At 35.2% G+C, this 23394-nt stretch overlaps 1 protein-coding gene and 1 long non-coding RNA gene across 2 annotated transcripts; both read left to right on the plus strand.

Moving 5' to 3' along the window:
* The first annotated feature begins 921 nt into the window (after positions 1-921).
* Positions 922-22564, plus strand: LOC119067036. Its single transcript, XR_005085846.1, has 4 exons — positions 922-931; positions 1383-1386; positions 6433-6444; positions 22103-22564. It is a non-coding gene; the product is annotated as an uncharacterized LOC119067036 (long non-coding RNA).
* Positions 8688-10158, plus strand: LOC119067035. The gene is made up of 3 exons (XM_037169771.1): positions 8688-8904; positions 8970-9185; positions 9753-10158. The coding sequence occupies exons 1-3, from the start codon at positions 8757-8759 to the stop codon at positions 10004-10006; spliced, it is 618 nt and encodes a 205-aa protein (XP_037025666.1). The 5' UTR covers positions 8688-8756; the 3' UTR covers positions 10007-10158.
* Positions 22565-23394: the final 830 nt, after the last annotated feature.

Raw genomic sequence — 23394 nt, forward strand, 5'->3', positions numbered from 1 at the left:
TATGCAGAGTGTAAATACGGCAGAGTTAATCGGATTTACTCTGCCGTGAGAAGAGGTATCTAAAGTTCGCAGTTTTCGAACATTATTAGGCTGAGTTTCCCAATGAATAGACAACTAGAGGAACTTTCATTAATGAACAAAAGTAATTCATTCTTAAGAAGCAGTACGATCACCGAAAAATTAATTCGCCAAAATATGTTAGCCGTGTAGTTCACCGCGTAAACCATAATAAGAAAAACAGTTAGAATTTGCCAAAAGTACAGTTCGTTCCTTAATTTCCCAAAAGTACAGTTCGTTTCTATGACAAGTAAATTTAGTTAAACCGGTTAAACCTCATAAATGGGTGGTCAGCCATGTTGTTTTAAAAGTGAAATTCTGTTTAACTGAAAATTTTTATCGAAACGAAAATAATTTTCATTTTTGCTGCCTCGAAATTTAATTTGATTCATAAAATGAGTGTGACAATAAGTGCTATACTATTGAGCTGTTGGAATTAAGGCCAGTTACCGCAAGGCTTAAAACCTGATGGAGATGTTACGTAAGCTTAGCTTAATTTTAATAGCATTAAGTTCAAAATCTTTCGCGAACATTGTATAATTCTAAAGCATTTGGTTATGTATAATTTAATTAGGAAAATTATAATTCGCATGGAAAAATTTATTTTGTACTTGATAGTGATCGAGCCTGATTTTGGGGAGCTCGACGTAAATTTTCTTTGATAGCATCGACGCAATCCTTTTCCATTTTTGGTGAGGCTGGCAAGTTTTGCATTACCGCCGTTTTAATAACGTCATGAATACCAATGAGTTCACTGAATTTTTCTTTTTGACGATTATCTGCGGCAAAGAAATTCGATAATGAGATATTCCGAATAAAGTAACAGGTACATAATATATATTAAATCTCACCACAATTCAACTCCGATTTTCCTGTCCAGGAGTATTGCATGAGCAACCCAAAGGTAAACATACTGTCCATGATACGTTTCGTCGCAGCCTTCACATTGTCTTCATTTGTTGCACATAAGTTAATACGGCGCACTGCCTAGAAAATTGATAAGGTAATGCCATAGGTAATCTCTACTTACATTCAAAATCTAATAAATAGTGTAGTGTCGAATAGTTTCAATTTTTTGAGATCTCCAACTTAAAATCGGATGTCGTTATCATAAAATCTATGTGGTCACTTCCCACTGTTGATCCGAAGGGAACAACGTACATCACGTGCTTTACGTGATTAGGCAATGAAAAGTGAAGGGCAGGTAGTAATCAATTTCAAGTTTGAGTTAGTATTGTGTGTTTTTCTACTCAATGAAGATTGTTAAGTTTCAAATATTAAACGTTTGCTTACGATTTGGTCACGATATATTGTATTTTGACAAGCTGAGTCCAACAACTTCATTGATTGGACCCGGTCCATTGGAAATACAGGGGACTTGAAGTCTTTCATCATTACTATTGGATCTTTTGGTTTTCTACCCAGATATTCTTTTAAGTTTGCAATCGTTACGGAATTTTGTGTAACTGCCAACTTCAACTGATGTTGCTTTTGTTTTACTGACATCAGCAAATCAATAGTTTTTTTCTGATTTTCCTTTATGTCCTTCAAAAATTTCAACGTCTGTTTATTCGATGAACGTGCATGAATAGGGTTGGATTTTTTGAGAACTCTTCTGCGATATACTTTTTTCTTCTTCTTCTTCTTCTTTTTCAGCCTGTTTCTATCCACTGCTGGATGTAGGCCTCTCCAACTTCTTTCCATTTCGTACGATCCATTGCCATTTGCTGCCAGTTTGTACCTGCAATATTCTTAATTCCGTTTGTCCATCTCTCTGGTGGTCTACCTATAGCTCGTCTTTTATATGGTCGCCAGTTCATGATCTTTTTGGTCCAACGTTCGTCTGTCCTTCTTGCAATATGTCCCGCCCAGCTCCATTTCAGAGATGCTATTCTTTCCATGACATCAACGACCCTGGTTTGTTGTCGAATCCATTTATTCGTCATTCTGTCTCTGAGTGTTATTCCGAGCATACTCCGTTCCATGGCTCTTTGTGTCACTCTCAATTTATCTTCGGATGCTTTTGTTAAAGTTAACGTTTCCGCTCCATAAGTGAGCACTGGAAGGACACAAGTGTCGAAAACTTTGCGTTTCAGACTATTATTCATTTTGCTTTTGAAAATTAGTCTGAGTTTTCCGAACGCTGCCCATGCAAGACCAATCCTACGTCTTATTTCTGCAGTTTGGTTGTCCAGACCTAACTTCAGTTTATGTCCTAGATATACATAGCTGTCGACTCGTTCAATGACAGTGTCACCAATTTTGATTTCTCTATCGTCCCCGATGTTGGTCATGACTTTTGTTTTCGATAAGTTCATCTTGAGGCCAACTTTGCTCGCCTCTTCACTTAACTGTTGTAGCATAAGCTGAGCCTGACCTAGATTCGCTGCTATCGGTACAATGTCGGTACTTTTTTCTGCTATATTGAAAATAATAGTATGTTACATTGGGTGCTGCGCAGGTAGTTCATTACATGAGGGATCAATTTGTGATACGAGCGGAACTCACAAGTGTGTGTTTAAGCGCCAAGATTTGAAAACTGTTATTTTGACGAGGGTAGAGTTCACAAATTGATCCCTCATGTAATGAACTACCTGCGCAGCACCCAATGTATATAGTTTTAATGCATGTCCTCTCCGCAAAATTAACATTACATATATGTATGCGCCCCGAGGAACAACTACGAAAAAAAATTAGGCCAATCTTTTCCTTCTCACAAAAAAAAACGGAAAAAACAAACAATCTTTACGTATGTAATGTATGTATGTAATGAATCTTTACATCTCTAGTGAGGTAATAAACTTTCCCGATCGGACACAAAATGTGTCCATAGGAAATAAACGATTTGCGAGGGGGGCATACATACATGTAATGTTAATTTTGCGGGGGAGACATACATTAAAACGTTTAACATGTAGGTGGTCGGTATAGTAATACATGACAAAACTGTGTTTAAAAGTTCGTTTATATTGTTATTACAAAAGTGATTGTTTCGTATTTATGGTAGACAATAAGTTCATTACGGTAATGCCGATTTTACGTGCAATAGTATAAATTTTGAAACTAACTTGAGCTGATTTGAATTAAATTGTTACCTGTGTACCCTCAGTGTTCATTGCGTCTGGATCATTTACTGCGCTACCGTCTGGAATAAGAACTTCCACTCCAGATGTGGTTTTAACTATCATCTGCGACGCAACAAGAAGTTGGGAAATGGGGAACAATCTCAATTTAAAAACAAAGTGAAATTTTCATTACAGAATGGTTCTGATTAATATTTCACTCACTTCTCGCTTGTGTTGTTGTCTGAGCAGGTTTTTATGGTACAATGTATCACATTCGGCACAAAAGATCGTCGACGCACAGGCTTCACATGATATGATTCCCTCCGATCCACATACAAAACAGAGACAGACTGAGGTATATCGAATTTTACTTTGCTGCAAAAGAGCTAAAGTTATTTTTCGCAACAAGTGATGAAAAGAAGAATTTTCCACTGCCTTTATTGCGAAAAACGTTGTATACAACTAGATGATAAATGCTTTTTTAGACACACGATGTGTATTGTAACACTCGGCCTACGGCCTCGAGTGACAATCTACACATCTAGTGCCTAAAAAAGCATTTATCACTCTGTTATATAAATAACTATTTTGTCACTACTTTTTTGAGCACGGCTTCGACATTTTTTATTTCCTAACGAATTTTGATAAGAAGTAACTTCAATTTTAAAATTAGAACTATTTTTTCATACAAATTTAAGATAAGGTTTGACTAAAAGATGCAAGCGGGTTGTGAGTTTTGCATGAAATGAAGTTGGTCTGTTGAACTTTGAGAATTCACATATTTTGTGCACCAAAAAATTGAATTTTTCTTGTCTTTCAATTAAACGCACCATGATAACAGATTCATTTTTGATGTGCAACTTTTGAATATTTAAATTTTTGAATGTTGGCATTCATATGTCATGTTCATGTTGCACCGTGGTGCGGTTAATGTTCAATGAAATTTATTTTATTTTTTAATTAAAGAAATAAAAAACGTCGATATTTATAATAGATTACACAACCCGTATGTTACGCTGTGACGTTAAGAAACCTAGCTTCAAAAAATAGTTTCGTAGCTCTAAGACTTCTTAGCTAGGCCATTTTAATTGAATTTTATAATCTCTCGAGCTACGAATTCTCCGGTTACAAATCTGATAAAAAGCGATACCCCGTGTTTTAAAATTGTATTACACACCTGAGTGTTAGGCTCAATTTGCACTGGTGTAGTCTCGACCATTTTGAACTGTGTGTTATGAGTTTGTTCTGGTGGAGAATATATTTCATGAATTTCCTTAGGTCCTACAAAAACATTGTGTGCGTAATACAACAACCAAAGTTGAAATTTGTGCCGCAGGCCGTGTGTCATAATACACATCGTGAGTCAGTAATGGTATATTACTTCCGAGGTTCCAAGTTGTTTATTTGACGAGTGGGGTGTTGTGGCCCGTCCCGAATGTGAGGACTGTCTTCCCACTCGTCAATTAAACAACTTGGAACCTCGGAAGTACATTAGTACAATGCTTTACGCGCATTTAATGACTTCAAAAACTGCAGAAGCACGTAGAGCACTTTACACCGATATTCATACGACAATTTATACGACAGAGGCATCTGAAGTTCGCAAAACTAAATAAAATAAAATCATCATTTACCTGACTTATATGGATTAATCTGAATTAGCGGTGGTGGTGAGCGCATAGTTACTTCCTTCACAACAGGTTTTTTCGGTTCAGACAACTTCAAGTCGGCAACTTAAAAATAAGTCAAATATTATTTAACATTCGAAAGCTCTCTAGGAACGTAAAACTTAATTGAAACACAAAAATCACCTTTCGCCGATGTGATCAGTTGTGTTTTTCCTACTTTCAAAGCTTTTTTATTCAAGAAATGGTTCTTTGACGAATTGGACGATGTAACTGAAAAATCATTTGAGAAAGCAGCCCTTGTTCAACGGTTTAAAACGCGAGGATATCATTGAAAACAGAAAATACCTTCCGTTGATGTCACTGTGTGTGGCTTGCCAACTTTTCCGTGTTGTGGTTTAATTGTTTCATTCATTGAAAGTTGTAGAGAAGCCTCTGCAAACGAATGAAAAAAACTCGATTATAACTTTATCTCTACTAATTCTAAGAGCATTCTCAAAGCTATGTTTCTACTAATTAAAGGTTTTAAACGAGATGCGAATTTAAGGTATTTGCAAAAGGCAGTAAATAAGAAATACAGCGAAGTCTGCGGCCAAAGCGAAAAGCACTTGAGTTCATATTGTTCCCCGACGTGAACACATTATTTTTCATGTGAGCATTTTATGAATGTTCGTTTGTATACAAAGAAGTAGGCAAAACAATCGGTAAGAAATCAACAAAAGATTCTCGACGCGACAAAAAGCACGATTATTTTAAGTTACAAAATTTGTGACTCATTTAAATTACATTCGCCGTAATTTGCAAGAAAAACTTATGAAAAGAATTCTTTTATTCTTTTTTTCGAAAAAGTTTGTCTTGCAAATCACGGCAAAATTGTTGATTCCAGCAATACAAAATTGTCAGCTTGTTTACAACTTTACTAATTACTCTGAACGAATTATATACCTTTAGTGTTCAATATTTCACCATCCTTGTTGTGCTCTTCATCTAGTTCATTATTAACCTTTCTGATATGGTTAACACGAAGTGGGTGTCGGTGATACATATCATCGCAACTGATACAAAGAATTTTTGAATAGCACTGATCGCATTGTACGTACTCTTCTAATTCTTTCTCACCACAGACACTACATACCATTCTCACAATGTTATTGGGGGCCTGGGAATAGAAACACTATTGATAAGTGTGAAATGACCTCTATCACAGTTTTATTTCACTATTTGACCACACATAATTAGCCAAAAAACATCGAAAGCATCAAAAAGCAGCACAAAATTAGACAAAATCACAAATTTACAGTCAATTTACTTGTGCTCAATCAAAACAATGAGTGCAGATTAATAATCAGCAGACCAAACGAAAAGACGTTCAATACAAATAACACATTAAAGGACTGATCAATGAAGGTAATCACTGGATAATGACAATTTGCATAGTTAGTCGATTAGAGGCTTACCAAAACTGTTGACTTTGAACTAGACGTTTTAGCTATTTTCTGTTGAAGTTCATCAAATAAAATGTTGTAGTCCAAATGATTTTCGACAAAACGGACTGGGTGTTTTCTTTTTAGTGCACGCTCAGCGTCCTCTGCCTCTTTCTCCATGGTGTTGTCGTACATACAATAGAAATTTAAACGATCGGTTGCCTCTCTGACTGATTCTGCAATTTTTATCAAAACTTTTAGCATTTCACAGATGTTCTACTACTTTGTATTACTTAATCCAAGTTTTAATATCTTGAAATCTTCAATCCTAATCCAGTCGTCCTCCGGAATTAGATTCAAAAATTTGTGATGTGACAGCCGTGACTTTGAAGGTGGTGGCCACAAAATGTAACCTTCCCGCATCCAACCTTCATTGATCATAATGACTTCCAGTTCACCATCCTCAGAAATTGTTTCAAAAATCCCATAATTCTTTGACACATGTAAAACAGAAAAGAGGTTGCAAGTATTCTATGTATAAAATGAGTGTAATTTACATTGCGCAATTCGTCCATCGAAATAGTTTTTTCATCTACAATTTCACTGTTTCACTCTTTTCTATCACAAACTGTAAAAGAAAAATAAAATGCTAGCGAAATTTTTTACTTTCACATTCGCTTGACAAACAATTTTGACAGCGAAGGGAACTGAGACAATAAGAAGAGAAAACTGCTGCCTAAAACTATCGTAATTTATATGAATTTTTGCTTATAAAAAATTTCAATCCACATTTTACGCCAATTCCGACCTTCCGCCAATTATAATTAGAACCTTTAATTTTATTCTAAAATAAATTATGTCTTGAGTATGTTGAATCGTGTATGTTGTGAGATTCGCAAAAATAACTTTACATGCTACATGCGTTGAAAACCGTACCTTTCATGTTTTAAGCACTACTTTCAACGCCCTCAGCATGTAAAATCCATTACATAACTCGGGATAAAAATTAAAAGTCTCGTTTTCATGAGTTTATTGACTCGGCTTCGCTTCGGATTAACAAAATTCAAACGAAAATTCTACTTTTCACCTTTTTATCCCTTGTCATGTAAATAACTATTGAGGGCGATGTAAGCTCAGTACTGCAACTGCAACCCTATCTATCGGCAACATAAGAAATATTGGCTATTCGTAACAAAGGGTGCGACGCGTATAGCGGAAAAACTGAAATGACTAAGATGTACATGTACTTTGTACAAATTGTACGGTTTTGTATGAAATCGGAAGAAAAATGTTAGTTTTTCAATAATTAATTCGTGTGTTCAGTGAATTTAACATTGTTTGATTGTAATTAATTTTGAGTTTGTAAACGTAATAAAAACAATATGAAAGTGTGTCGTGTCAATGTATACATACTACATCAGTTTAATATAGCAGTTGAAATGGAAATTAGTGTCACTTCTCGACTTCTATATTATGCACACACTCATAAATAATCAACTAAAATCAAAAAGTTTTCGGCTCCATGGATAATGTTACAGCGTTTTGCAACACCCTCTGGAAATTTTTCTGTTAAATTCACCAAACACACGAATTCATTATGAAAAAACCAAAATTTTTCTTTCAATAACATTCAACACTGAACAATTTGTAGATTTCAGTCATTTCAGTTTTTTCCGCGATGCGTCGCTCCCTTTGTTGCAAATCGCCAATAGATCATTTTCATGACCTTGTAAACGTCAAAAACGATCTCAGCAGTCAGACATGTCGAAAAATATTAAGTGAATTGAACGTAGATAGAGTTACACTCGAGAGTTGGCGATATGGCGTTTCGTCGTCTTATCATCTACTCTTGTGGCCTGCACATGGACAACCCTATTCTTGCAATATTTAGTAACCCTGACGAGTATGTCAAACTGTCACACATGACAATGTCCTGTGAAATGTTATGTTTTGATATGAATCACATAAAAAAATGCTTTCAGTGAAGCGATTTCAGCGTTTCATTTTAATACTTAAACAAAATAACGTAGAAGACAAGTGATCAAACCAAATAAGTGAAACACAATCGAATTATCGATTACATGTGAAATGCGAAAAAAATAAATTTTGTTTACAATGGACGTTCCTTCCATAAACAGTTCGATCAATTTTGAATTATTTGTCCTCGCCGGTGAAAATAAACACAATAAAATCGAAAATATTAAAATTCACATCCAATGAATGATAGAAATAGATCTTTATTGATAAATTCAAAAAGATTTGATGCGAAATTCAATGACACTAACTTCACTAAAAAAAACCAGTAAATTGAACGCAGTCAACCTCAATTAATTGAGGTTAGGGACTACTTGACGAAAAATTTAGTGGGTTTACGTTGATGAGTATGTACCGTACCGTATAATGAAAATGATCTATATGCTTTCAACAGAATGTTTTGTGAACCTAACAACTCAAAATCCAGCACCACTGCGTAGAATCACACTAGGATAAGAGCTCTCAGCGCTGAATTTTAGAAATGTCACAAACGTCAAGTAGATTTATTTTCGCGGCAATATTCTGTGCAATATTTTGGGAAAATTTATAAAATGGATCGGAAAAAGCTTAGTGTCGAAGAAGAAGAAGCATTTCGAAAATTTATCGTCGTAGATGAAGATGATGCAGCAAAAGTCAGACCAGTGAGACAACCGAATACCAAACCACATCAAATGAATCGAATTATAAAGTTTGCTGAAGGTGAGAACATTTTCGTATTTTGCTTGCTCGTCGATGGTCGGTGGTTCTAATATTTTTAACACTAGAACTGGCTGGAAAGAATTTGACTAAAGAAGAGTGCTCTTCTTGTTGGGATACGTTGGCTACCGAACTGAATAAGACTGGACCGCCGGCACACACTGCTTTGGAGTGGCGACGAATATGGACAGCTCACAAATCGAACGAAAAATATAAGGCAAAGCGTGTCAAATCTGACTCAATCGAAGTGGTGTCGGAGGAGAATATCAGTGTATTTAATGACGGTAATATAGTTCATAAAATTTATCAAATTCAGCCAAAGTACATAAACAAAAACGACAAAACCAAAATAAACAGTGATATTATAATGTAGATACTCAGGGGCACGTACAGAAAATGTAATTGTTTCACTGGCGTTAACTCGCTTGTCGCTCAGTTAATTTTTAGTGAAACTTGACATTGTTGATGTAAAAAGGTGTTCGGTTTCCGTATTGATGCAAAATAATAATTTTTGTGTTATGACATTGTGTTTAATTAAGAAAAATCAATGAAAAAATTTGTGTTTACGTTGCCGTTGTACTTGTCAAAATTTTGTTTCTTGAACTGAGCGCATTAACCGAGCGACGAAAATAAAAAAGAATTTCTGTACGGGCTCCAGCGGATCACTAACTTCCGAATTCAAGTTTCGGGTGAATTTGTTATGTCGTCAATACATACAGCATATTTTACGTATGTGTATCGACATATACAAATTCAGCTCAAACTAGTGCTCCGTGTGTTTTTGTGGATTTGTATAGCCTTTAGTGTTTATACCTTGAGTTTAGCCACGTATTTATGAACAAAATTTCCAGAGCAATCGCAACCCGTCGATATGGGTCAAAGGTCAAATGCTGCACGATGCGACGATAATAGAGGTTCCAACAATGCCGAAGAGTTCGATGATCAGACCACTGCCGCAGGATCTGATATTTGTAGTATAATCTTGGAGAAAACGAATGTCTTAATAGACAAACAAAATGAATTGATAAATTTGGTATCGGACCTCATTCAGTGGCTGAAGATAAACCTTTGCACCGATGCTATCAACAGAAACGATAACCGATAGTCGATCTGAGAAAGTGATAAAAACAATTTGTGGCAAAACAATTTATGTGTTCTCTATTTTGTACATATATATGTAGTCGTAGCCAAATTAAAAAAAAAAATGCTGGAAAGCATTTGCATTTCGTGCAATCTAATTAATAAATAATAATTTGCAAGCAATTGAACTTTATTAATTTATTAATTTCACAAAAGTAGGATCTGATCCAGGGTCTATTTTTGGGAAATTGAATTTTCCAAGTTGCCAGAATTTGCCAGAATTTGCCAAAATTTGCTATCAAAAAATTTGGCAAGTTCTGGAAAATTTTGGAAAATATTAGCAAATTCTAGCAAATTTTAGGAAATTTGGAAAATTCAATTTCCCAAAAATAGGCCCTGATCTGACCTGACCTCCCTTATTTAAGAAAATTAAGGCCCATCAAATTAAGCTCCGTGTCCAGTCGGGATATTTGAAAGAGCCGAGTTGAAGTTTTCATCAATGTAGAAGCACAGGATATTAGAATAATAATGACGGTTAATAGGGCCCAAACAACTTCTATGAACAAATGAAAAGACTGCAGGTTTTTCTATGAGCGTATGCGCTATTCAAAAACTGTTTTCCTCATTTAGACAGAAAACCGAAACATTTACCACTCAACAGTTGCTTTATTCAAAGGTTTAATAGGTAAGTTCAGAAGAATAATTACAATTGTAAATCGATGGTCGAGTTTCTCCATACGCCTCAGTGTTGATGCTCTTGTCAAGTATTTTGAATGATGCTACCAAATGAGCGATTTTTGAGGAAAATAGCAGCTCATTCGGGAATTTAAGAAAGTGAGAGACAACTGATTTGATCCGATACAAAGCCGAGGTCAATAAACACAGAAAACGAGTCGTTTCATTTTTATCCCGAGCTATGTAATGGATTTTACATGCTGAGGGCGTCGAAAGTAGTGCATGAAACATGAATAGTACGGTTTTCGACGCATGTAGCATGTAAAAATCTTTGAATTTACAGAGACATGGATATGAGAGGCAATGTGCAACATTTAGAAAAGCCACGAACAAAAATGATTAAAGTTCGGTTCCTGTTTCACGCTTCCGAAATAAAAGGGAAAAACAACATAAAGTTGATACTTTTTGGGTGTAACTTCAATCATAAAATGTTTCGAAATAGATTTTTCTAACTGGTTCCTTTTGATTTTCTCACCATTTTTATCGCAATTAATATAATTAGACAGATTTTACCTTGGAAACCGAAATTCATATATTTTTAAATACATTCCACTGTCCACATTCTCTTAAAATTGGTTATCATCATCATTATCTTCAATTCCACTCTCACCATCACTGTCGGAGCCTACTTCAGCCCCACCACTCCACACAATCTTCCGAATTTGAGAACTTACGTTGGTATATATGTGACGAAAATCATTCAGGTCCTCCTTCATCAAATTCCAACGATCATAGATAGATGTCTCATCATCAAATTCCACATCATTGAAATAGGGCCAGACGTAGTTAAGTGGGTAAATGTCCTTCATGATGCGTGGCCACTTTAAAAACGTAAGATTCGGATGATCGGATATCCAATGTTTTACCACATTGGACTTAGTTAAGTGGCCCTTCATCTGATATAGCGACAACGATTAATGAGTAACGTGGAGTAACAAACGGATTTTTAATTACTCACATGCACGACAGTTAAATTGCTGATAGCGTTACATATTGGTAATATGTCTTCTTCAAGGAAGCCGGCATAGTATTTGCTGCTTATGCCGCCATAATCAATGGAAAACGTAGACTCCCGCAAATTGGTTACGGCGCACCATAAGGTCGTCCTACCGAATTTGCACTGACCCAAAAATACGCATCGATTCACTCCAATACTACGAATGCTTTCCGCGAAGTCAAATCTTTCTTTTTTATTTTTTTCAGTGAATTCCATATTGGGGTTGGGTTTCAAAAGATTTTCAACGATCGTCGACTTTTTTGTGTCAGGAAATAAAAGGGTTACTAAGTGTCTTAGTATTAATTGTATCCTTTCCAGAGAATCTATTTTTTTGAGACGACAGTAACTACTACAGACGTTCAATTAAAAATAGATTTTTTGACCAGCTCTGCGAACATTTGAATTATTTGATTGATCAAAACAAACCAATTTTTCTTTATTAGATCGATACATATCGAAACAGGTTGATACATATCGAAGTAGATCGATACATATCGAAACAGATCTATACATATCGAAGTAGATCGATACACATCGAAACATATAGAAACAGATTGATACATATCGAAGTAGATCGATACATATCGAAACAGATCGATACATATCGAAACAGATCGATACATATCGAAGTAGATCGATACATATCGAAGTAGATCGATACATATCGAAGTAAATCTATACATATCGAAACAGATAGGTACATATCGAAGTAGATCGATACATAGCGAAACAGATTGATACATATCGAAACAGATCGATACATATCGAAAGAGATCGATACATATCGAAACAGATCGATACATATCGAAACAGATCGATACATATCGAAACAGATCGATACATATAGAAACAGATCGATACATATCGATACATATAGAAACAGATCGATACATATCGATACATATAGAAACAGATTGATACATATCGAAGTAGATCGATACATATCGAAACAGATCGATACATATCGAAACAGATCGATACATATCGAAACAGATCGATACATATCGAAACAGATCGATACATATCGAAACAGATCGATACATATCGAAGTAGATCGATACATATCGAAACAGATCGATACATATCGAAACAGATCGATACATATCGAAGTAGATCGATACATATCGAAAGAGATCAATACATATCGAAACAGATCGATACATATCGAAGTAGATCGATACATATCGAAAGAGATCGATACATATCGAAGTAGATCGATACATATCGAAGTAGATCGATACATATCGAAACAGTTCGATACATATCGAAACAGATCGATACATATCGAAACAGATCGATACATATCGAAACAGATCGATACATATCGAAACAGATCGATACATATCGAAGTAGATCGATACATATCGAAGTAGATCGATACATATCGAAAGAGATCGATACATATCGAAAGAGATCGATACATATCGAAACAGATCGATACATATCGAAACAGATCGATACATATCGAAACAGATCGATACATATCGAAGTAGATCGATACATATCGAAACAGATCGATACATATCGAAACAGATCGATACATATCGAAACAGATCGATACATATCGAAACAGATCGATACATATCGAAACAGATCGATACATATCGAAACAGATGAATACATATCGAAGCAGATCGATACATATCGAAACAGATTGATACATATCGAAGTAGATCGATACACATCGAAACAGATCGATACATATCGAAACAGATCGATACGTATAGAAACAGATCGATACGTATAGAAACAGATTGATACATATCGAAGTAGATCGATACACATCGAAGTAGATCGATACATATCGAAACAGATCGATACATATCGAAGTAGATCGATACATATCGAAGTAGATCGATACATATCGAAGTAGATCGATACATATCGAAGTAGATCGATACATATCGAAACAGATCGATACATATCGAAGTAGATCGATACACATCGAAACATATAGAAACAGATTGATACATATCGAAGTAGATCGATACATATCGAAACAGATCGATACATATCGAAACAGATCGATACATATCGAAAGAGATCGATACATATCGAAGTAGATCGATACATATCGAAGTAGATCGATACATATCGAAACAGTTCGATACATATCGAAACAGATCGATACATATCGAAACAGATCGATACATATCGAAACAGATCGATACATATCGAAACAGATCGATACATATCGAAGTAGATCGATACATATCGAAGTAGATCGATACATATCGAAAGAGATCGATACATATCGAAAGAGATCGATACATATCGAAAGAGATCGATACATATCGAAACAGATCGATACATATCGAAACAGATCGATACATATCGAAACAGATCGATACATATCGAAGTAGATCGATACATATCGAAACAGATCGATACATATCGAAACAGATCTATACATATATCGAAACAGATCGATACATATCGAAACAGATCGATACATATCGAAACAGATCGATACATATCGAAACAGATCGATACATATCGAAACAGATGAATACATATCGAAGCAGATCGATACATATCGAAACAGATTGATACATATCGAAGTAGATCGATACACATCGAAACAGATCGATACATATCGAAACAGATCGATACGTATAGAAACAGATCGATACGTATAGAAACAGATTGATACATATCGAAGTAGATCGATACACATCGAAGTAGATCGATACATATCGAAACAGATCGATACATATCGAAGTAGATCGATACATATCGAAGTAGATCGATACATATCGAAGTAGATCGATACATATCGAAGTAGATCGATACATATCGAAACAGATCGATACATATCGAAGTAGATCGATACACATCGAAACATATAGAAACAGATTGATACATATCGAAGTAGATCGATACATATCGAAACAGATCGATACATATCGAAACAGATCGATACATATCGAAGTAGATCGATACATATCGAAGTAGATCGATACATATCGAAACAGTTCGATACATATCGAAACAGATCGATACATATCGAAACAGATCGATACATATCGAAACAGATCGATACATATCGAAACAGATCGATACATATCGAAGTAGATCGATACATATCGAAGTAGATCGATACATATCGAAGTAGATCGATACATATCGAAAGAGATCGATACATATCGAAAGAGATCGATACATATCGAAACAGATCGATACATATCGAAACAGATCGATACATATCGAAACAGATCGATACATATCGAAGTAGATTGATACATATCGAAGTAGATCGATACACATCGAAACAGATCTATACATATCGAAACAGATCTATACATATCGAAACAGATCGATACATATCGAAACAGATCGATACATATCGAAACAGATCGATACATATCGAAACAGATGAATACATATCGAAGCAGATCGATACATATCGAAACAGATTGATACATATCGAAGTAGATCGATACACATCGAAACAGATCGATACATATCGAAACAGATCGATACGTATAGAAACAGATCGATACGTATAGAAACAGATTGATACATATCGAAGTAGATCGATACACATCGAAGTAGATCGATACATATCGAAACAGATCGATACATATCGAAGTAGATCGATACATATCGAAGTAGATCGATACATATCGAAGTAGATCGATACATATCGAAGTAGATCGATACATATCGAAACAGATCGATACATATCGAAGTAGATCGATACACATCGAAACATATAGAAACAGATTGATACATATCGAAGTAGATCGATACATATCGAAACAGATCGATACATATCGAAACAGATCGATACATATCGAAACAGATCGATACATATCGAAACAGATCGATACATATCGAAACAGATCGATACATATCGAAACAGATCGATACATATCGAAGTAGATCGATACATATCGAAGTAGATCGATACATATCGAAACAGATCGATAAATATCGAAACAGATGAATACATATCGAAGTAGATCGATACATATCGAAACAGATTGATACATATCGAAGTAGATCGATACACATCGAAACAGATCGATACATATCGAAACAGATGAATACATATCGAAGCAGATCGATACATATCGAAGCAAATTGAGACATATCGAAATACATCGATATATAACCATACAAATCGATCTGCTTCGATATGTATCGATGTGCTTCGATATGTATCGATGTGCTTCGATATGTATCGATGTGCTTCGATATGTATAGATGTGCTTCGATATGTATCGATGTGTTTCGATGTGTTTCGATATGTATCGATGTGCTTCTATACATATCAAATTAGATCGATACATATTGATACATATCGATACATATCGAAGCAAATCGCCATATATCGAAACACATCGATACATATCCATACAAATCACAAATCAAAGCAGATCGATACATATGAGGCAGAGTCATCGCTGAGTCACAGAAAAACGACCACCCAATGTTTACCGAATGTAGTTGCCTTGTGAAAAAAGTAGTTACAATCTAAATGCACTCACGATAAACATTTTTTGGCTAAGAGTTTCATTTTCTGAAATAATGAAAAAAAATCATAGCCTCAGATCATCTGAAGAAAGAAAATGTCCTACGAGGTACGGGATGACAAACGTCGAGCTTTCCAAAAAATCCAATACAGTAAGTTTCACGTATTTCAAAGCACTTAGTATGCGTATCGCTGAATACATCATTCAGTTATTTGTAGTCAAGATGAACAATAAAAATGTAAAAAATTACAACAGAGGTTCCTCTAACTTGCAGTTTATGAAACCGCAAAAGACCGACAAAAAGGAAGCAGATGGTTATATGAAAAAATTGGAGAAAGATCTACACGATGCAAAAACTGAGCTGGGAGCCCTGAAGGAAGAAGCAGATGAGAGAAAAACCGTACATGCAAATGCAATTGAACTCCTTCGTGTTGAAATTGAAGGTCTGAAACATCAAAACGCCCATCTAAAAGTTTCAGTTCGAGACCTGAAAAAGGAAAACGAAACTGATCGGGAAACCCTGAAGACGAGAGCATACGAGACAATTGAACTCTTAAACGATGAAATCGACGGCCTAAAAAATAAAAATGCTATACTTACAGCTACAGTCAAAGATCTGAAAAAAGAAAATGAAATTTTGATGTGAGTATCAGTGAGATTTTGATTATAGTCGGTTTAGCGGAGTAAAATTTACGGCTTAATTAACGTTCGACTAACTAACCATGCAGGTCACTGTCATTGAGTGAAAATTTAAAGATCTCTCTGGAGCCGCCAGATTCTAGCACAGAACAGAGTTTCGATCTCAGTGTCAATGAAAATGAATTGCACAGTGAAGTCATCAATTTAGCGAAAAGCTCAAGCAATGAAAGGTCGGTATGTCCCCATTATGTTTTTTTGTAAAGCAAAAATTATCAATTAACAGGTCTCCTTTATTCGTATGGGTGAGAATCTTTGAAAACATTCAATATGATAAGGCTGACTTCAAACTAAAAAAACATCCTGAAGAGTCGAAGCAATTTGTAAGAACAAATGTTTCCATGGTCTAAAAAACCTTCCTTAATGCAGAGTTTTTATTCAGGTCCAGTATATTGGACAAAATGTATACGAAGACGTTTTGGAAGGCTTTATAACAGAGTCTGCAAAACTGATTTTCAAAAAGAATTTTTTCTAAAAACGTGTGTCGTTCAAACATGAAAAAGAAAGAACTTGCGTCAAAGGCACAAAAATACTCAATTGTCTTGAAGGTTAGTTACGGCACTAAAGAATTAAGATAATTCTGTCCTCAACCTAAACTCCTCAAAATTTTCTATATGCAGAAGCTATTAAAGCCAAATTTTGTCAAAATGAATTGCCAGGCGATCTCACCGATTTCATTCGACAAACGTTTTACTCATTTAAACAGAAAATCAACCGTGTGCCAGACCTATGGGTAGAAGAAGAAGAATAATAACACTGTAAAACATTCGGAATTGGTCAAAATAAATTTATAGTCGAAGTCGCGGTATGTAATTGCATTTTATTTGAGATTTTGGTTCGACAGGATTGACTAGCTGATCAGTACTACACCTCAGCATACGTTAACTTAACATCGCCGCTGAGAATTTTTTTGACTTGTTTTGTCACATGAGAAGAGATGAATGTTATGCAGGTAGAGCGGTACGGTACTTAGCTCTAGAGGCACCAGTAGCTAAAATTGTAGACTACAGTTGTGTGCTTTCATTTTTGATGATACCTTAATATCAGAATCCTTTTTCAAAAATGTACGACCGCAATAACAATAACGACCACAAATGTTTGACCGGCTCTGCGAAACATGAGCAGCTTAACGAAATTTTTATAAGGGGTCGCTATTGCGGTCGTACATTATTGAAAAATGATCCTGGTAGAGTCACATATACATTGTTTGGAGGGTGTTGGTGCGGCCGATTCGGACCAGCTTCAAATAAATTCTTATGACCGGAATTAGACCTGTCATGAGCCCTTTTCAAACTAATAATAATATTGATGAGCTCACTAAGCGGAAGTATGTGAATTCCGAACGGCCCAATACAGTTTGAAGACGGATAAAAAAAATTTAAAAATCGAATCAGTAATTAAAGACGTAATGCTAAAATGTTCTTCGAAAAATAGAGCATCTGAGCAATATTTAGGAGGTGAAACATTTCCCTTTGGTTAAACTTAGTTCACTTTTTGAATATAATCAAAATTCTTTGACTCTCGGTTTTCAAATGTCCTACTAAACAAATTACTAACTAAATCGAAGTAGCTGACAGTTTTGTTGTAAAAGAAAGTACAACCAATCTCTCCTTGAAAGCTAAATTGAATAAACAAAAACAGGAGCATATACAGAGTGAATCCTTTGCGTTCGGAATATGTAAACATCCCCTTCTGATGTATACATAGTGATAAAAATTACCTAAACACGAATATTGTAAAAGCAAAGACTGTCACAAATTCTGTATAGAATGAACGATAGCAACGAATCAGATCTCACCGTTAATGCCGATAGCAGCTTTGATTACAGTACCGAAAATGATACCATCTGCGACACCAACGATTACACTTCCGACAGTGAGATCGATAGTTCGTGCTTTGACTCTTCGTTTGAAACTAATGGGTTCTATAGCGATTCTGATTTCGATACGACCGACGATTCAGATATGGATATTGAGTCTGAATATGATACGAGCGTCGACCTGAGCAATTTCAGTGAAATGTCTGATGATGACATAAGCTTTCAAACGACTAGCTCAACTGAAATGAATCATGACGAATATTTCCGACAAGGTCAAGTTCCAACAAACATTTTTTCATCGAACGTAAGCCAAGAGGAAGCCAGACAGTTTCTACGAAATTGGGTTTTACAGGAAAACGTGAACCATCAACCTATGAATTTGTTGCTACGTTTTCTAAAAAAAGTTTGGCCTGATCTTTGTATCGATGAAAACGCCAACGACCAGAGAAGTTATACCACTTCCTCCCGGAAAGTATGTGTACCTCGGGATGGAATCATCAATCGATCTACTCTTATCCACAATTGACGTGGCACTGTTGCCAGATCGTTTGATGCTTACTTTCATGATCGATGGCGTGCCGTTAGCGAAAAGCAGTAATAACGGATTTTGGTTGATACTTGGACGAATAGATAACATACCGGCTTTGCGGAAAAACATTTTCGTCGTTGATGTGTATTATGGAGATAAGAAACCAACATCGTTCAATGACTTTTTGGAGCCGTTCGTGCATGAATTCATCAGGCTTGAAAATACCTACCAATATAGCGATAAGGCAATTTCATTGGGGATTCACTCGATAGTCTGTGATGGTCCAGCGAAAGCTGATGTAAAGTACACTAAACATCCTACTGGATTTTATGCATGCGATAAATGTGAAGTGAAGGGTATCAAAGTTAATAATCGGATGTGTTTTGGCGATATGAATGCAAGTTTGAGAGACAATAGATCGTTCAGAGACGCCACCAATGAAGAACATCATAAGGGTGAACCGATCATTAAAGAGATTAATGAACTAGATATGGTTGATGACTTTCCGCTCGATCCACTGCACGTCATATACTTAGGAGTTGTGAAACGACTGCTACGTATTTGGATATCCGGAGAAGAAGACTATTCACTGAACGAAGCAAGCATTACAAAAGTATCCGAAGCTCTCAAATCAATCGGAAGCTCTCAGCCCAAAGAATTTCAAAGAAAATGCCGAGAATTGTCCAACATTGGTTACTTCAAAGGACATGAATTTCGTACATTTTTGTTGTATTCGGGGCCAGTTGTTTTAAGAAGTGTCTTACCATACGATATTTACAACCACTTTATGTTGCTTCACACTGCAATCACCATCTTGAATCGAGCCGAAATGTGTCAAACATACAATCGTTTAGCTGAATTGATTTTGAGAGATTTTGTCGAAGGTAAGGTAATACACAATATCGTTTTATCGAAACAACCGAAAATACGTATTAACACCGTGGACAATTCGAAACATACCCTCAGTCATGATTTTATGCGATTTTGTCGTCTGATTCATTCAGGCATGGAAATTTTGTTTCTGATGAAAAAGTAAGTTCGGTGGATTTGTTTAGCAATGGTACAGGGCTTATTATTGAGGATTTAAATTCTCAAGAATTCTTAAAATTCCCAAAAACTCTTACAAAATTCCGAAAATTCTTCAGGAGGATTCTAGCTTAGCGTAACAGTCCATTATTTATTATTTAAGTTTCATACAATTTAATATTACAGTCCCTAAACTTTAAAAATATTTGATTTCAGTATATTTAGCTAATCCTTCTGTCACATCTTTTGACAGCTTTTTACGTTTTAGTACGTTTTCTCTCCCAGCAGCAAAAACCCTATCCCAGTACAAAAAGTATATCGAATGCCGCAAATGCATTTAAAAACGAACATTCGTTGAAATACTTTTTTATCACACCAAATCTTTATCATTTTATACAAATATGTTCATCTTTATAATAACACAACATCGGTGATTTGCATGCAATTTAAACAAAACCAAATCAATTGTTCATGTGTTACATTTACATTATGGAAGAGGAATGTCTTATTCTTTATCCAAATTTGTGCACAGCTAACTGTGTTTTTCTTTCTTTGTTTAACAAGTGTAACTTTCTGCAATAAGTCACTAAATAAACATTTCGATAAACTACAAAATAATTCAAAAATATTGTATTGTGGCTTGCCTACGTCTACGATATGCAAATTTATTAAATTTTTGTGGACGAAAGAGCGACGCAATCTCAATAAACTAAACAGACATCTGAAACAAATTATGATCGGATCTACTACCCTCTCGTTTTCATACGTTTTGTTCATTATTTCATTATTGTTCCTTGACATTAGAGATTTTTTTTTTTTTCATTGTGCAAAAGTCAACCGACAAGAGGACAGCGAATTATAAAACTTGTTCTTCAATTTGTAAATTTTAATTTAATTTTTGTGCTTTATTGTGACTTTGATATCAATTTCTATCAGTATTTTCGAAATTAGTTCAGCTAAATGCAAAGGAGTTGCGTGTTCAAATGTTGGATTTGTTGTATTAAATCAGTAAAAATGTTTTCTGTTTTGATCGTCTACAATCATTGTTTGGAATATTCTGTTTCGAATAGTTAACAATATTATTAACCAAGATGGCTCAGTATGTTTCTCAATTCGTCGGTCCGAAAATCAATAAATTGAAACCACTTTAAACATTTTGTGACCTTAACGCCATAATATCAGCTGTGGCTCAAAATATAAATACAAAAATCAAATTAGAATTTCTTACGTGTAGTCGAATTGACTTCAGACATAATTTTGTCATTTCGCTTGCACGTAAGGTGCGAGTTTTTTTAAAAGGAATTTTAACGTGATCTTATGTGTTTAAAGATTGAATTAATAGCTGATGTGTTATGTGACAATAAAGTCACGAAGCGTCGGAAAATGTTTCAATTTTGGATATTTTTGATCGACAAATCGAGAGACATGAAACCTCTAAAATGTGCAATAACTATTCGGTATAAGTATTACCGCTGTGCATTTTATATGTGATTATGATGGCCAATAATATTGATGATGTCTCTAATATCTGCAAGTTCGAACAAAACGCCTTTACGTTGCAGTTTGTAAATGGATGAATTCCCTAAGATGAAACAACACGCTTTTTACGTTTCTCTTCGTAAATGGAATTGTACAAACGCCTTTATGTTACATTTCGTATAAGGATGAATTCCGAAGGATTGTACAAAAATACTTTACAGTAAAGGCTTTACGTTACATTTCGTAAAAGGATAAATTACTAATTGATAAGATTAACAATAAACAGATTATCATTAAGAAAAAAAAATTAACAAAATGTTTGTTAAATCCTAGCGATTTTTTGATTTTGATTTTTTGGTGAGATTTGGTGACATCACAAAAATTCGCATCACAAAGATCCGCACTGACTTAAAACACCTCTTTGTCTTATTTTGTCATAAATTGTTCACTCCTTTTATTTGATTGCAAAGAAATTTTCAGAACAAACAGAAAGATGCTTTAAAGAGGAGGTATTTCTTGTCTACCTCTTGAATAAAATTTAAACTCATGTGAATACGGCCGCAAAGCTCACAGTAGTTGAAATTTTCTAGATTAAAAGACTTTTTTAGCAAATAAATCTACTGAATTGACCCGATTTGCTCATCAATAAGGTATGCAACTAGTGTGTTTACGGCCCTCGCTTCGCTCTGGCCGCAAAGTTCACACTCGTTGATTTTTTTTCTAGCATAGACAGCAAGAAATCACTCATAGAAGTCTTTTCAGAACAAATCATAGATTATTGATCCATCATTTTCCATTAACGTTAACTTCGTTAGTAATTTCAGTTCTGTCGAAATTACTCCGTATGATAAGGAGACAGAGCCATCACAAATTTCATTCTTAGTCGAATAATTTTTTTTGTTGAGGATTATTCAAGCTATCGTGCTATCAAGCGACCGACGAGACGAAAATTCTTTTGGGAATATCTCTAAGACCTGCTGTAAGGTGACTCGTCCGTTATTGGCCATCTTCAAACTTAACCTCAGGAATTTAATTCCTCTCGATTAAAAAAAAGTTTTGGAAATCTGTTGAGAAATACTCAAGTTATCAAACGTTGACCCAAAAATTCTTTTGGGAATATCTCAGAGATCTCCGGTCTATTATAGCCCATCTTTGAACTTAACGTGAGGAATTGAATTCCCCGTCGATTAAAAAGAAGTTTTTGGAAATCCGTTTAGGATTATTCAAGTTATCGTGGAATCAAGCGACGAGCCAAAAATTCTATTAAGAATATCTTTAAGATCACCGGTCCGTTATAGCCCATCTTCAAACTTGACCTGAGGAATTGAATTCCTCTTCGATAAAAAAAAGTTTTTGGAAATCCACTAAGAATTACTCGAGTTATCTTGTTATCAAGAGACAAGACAAAAATTCTTTTGAGAATATCTCCGAGCTCCCCAGTCTGTTATAGCCTATCTTCGAACTTAACCTAAAGAATTTAATTCCTCGTCAAATAAAAAAAATAATTTGGAACTCAGTTGAAGATTGCTCAAGTTATCGTGTTATCAAGCAATGAGACAAAAATTCTTTTGGGAATATCTTTAAGATCATCGGTACATCATAGCCCATCTTCGAACTTAACCTCAGGAATTTAATTCCCCGTCGAATAAAAAAA

This window comes from Bradysia coprophila (assembly GCF_014529535.1).
Source record: "Bradysia coprophila strain Holo2 chromosome X unlocalized genomic scaffold, BU_Bcop_v1 contig_117, whole genome shotgun sequence".
Classification (NCBI taxonomy): domain Eukaryota; kingdom Metazoa; phylum Arthropoda; class Insecta; order Diptera; family Sciaridae; genus Bradysia; species Bradysia coprophila.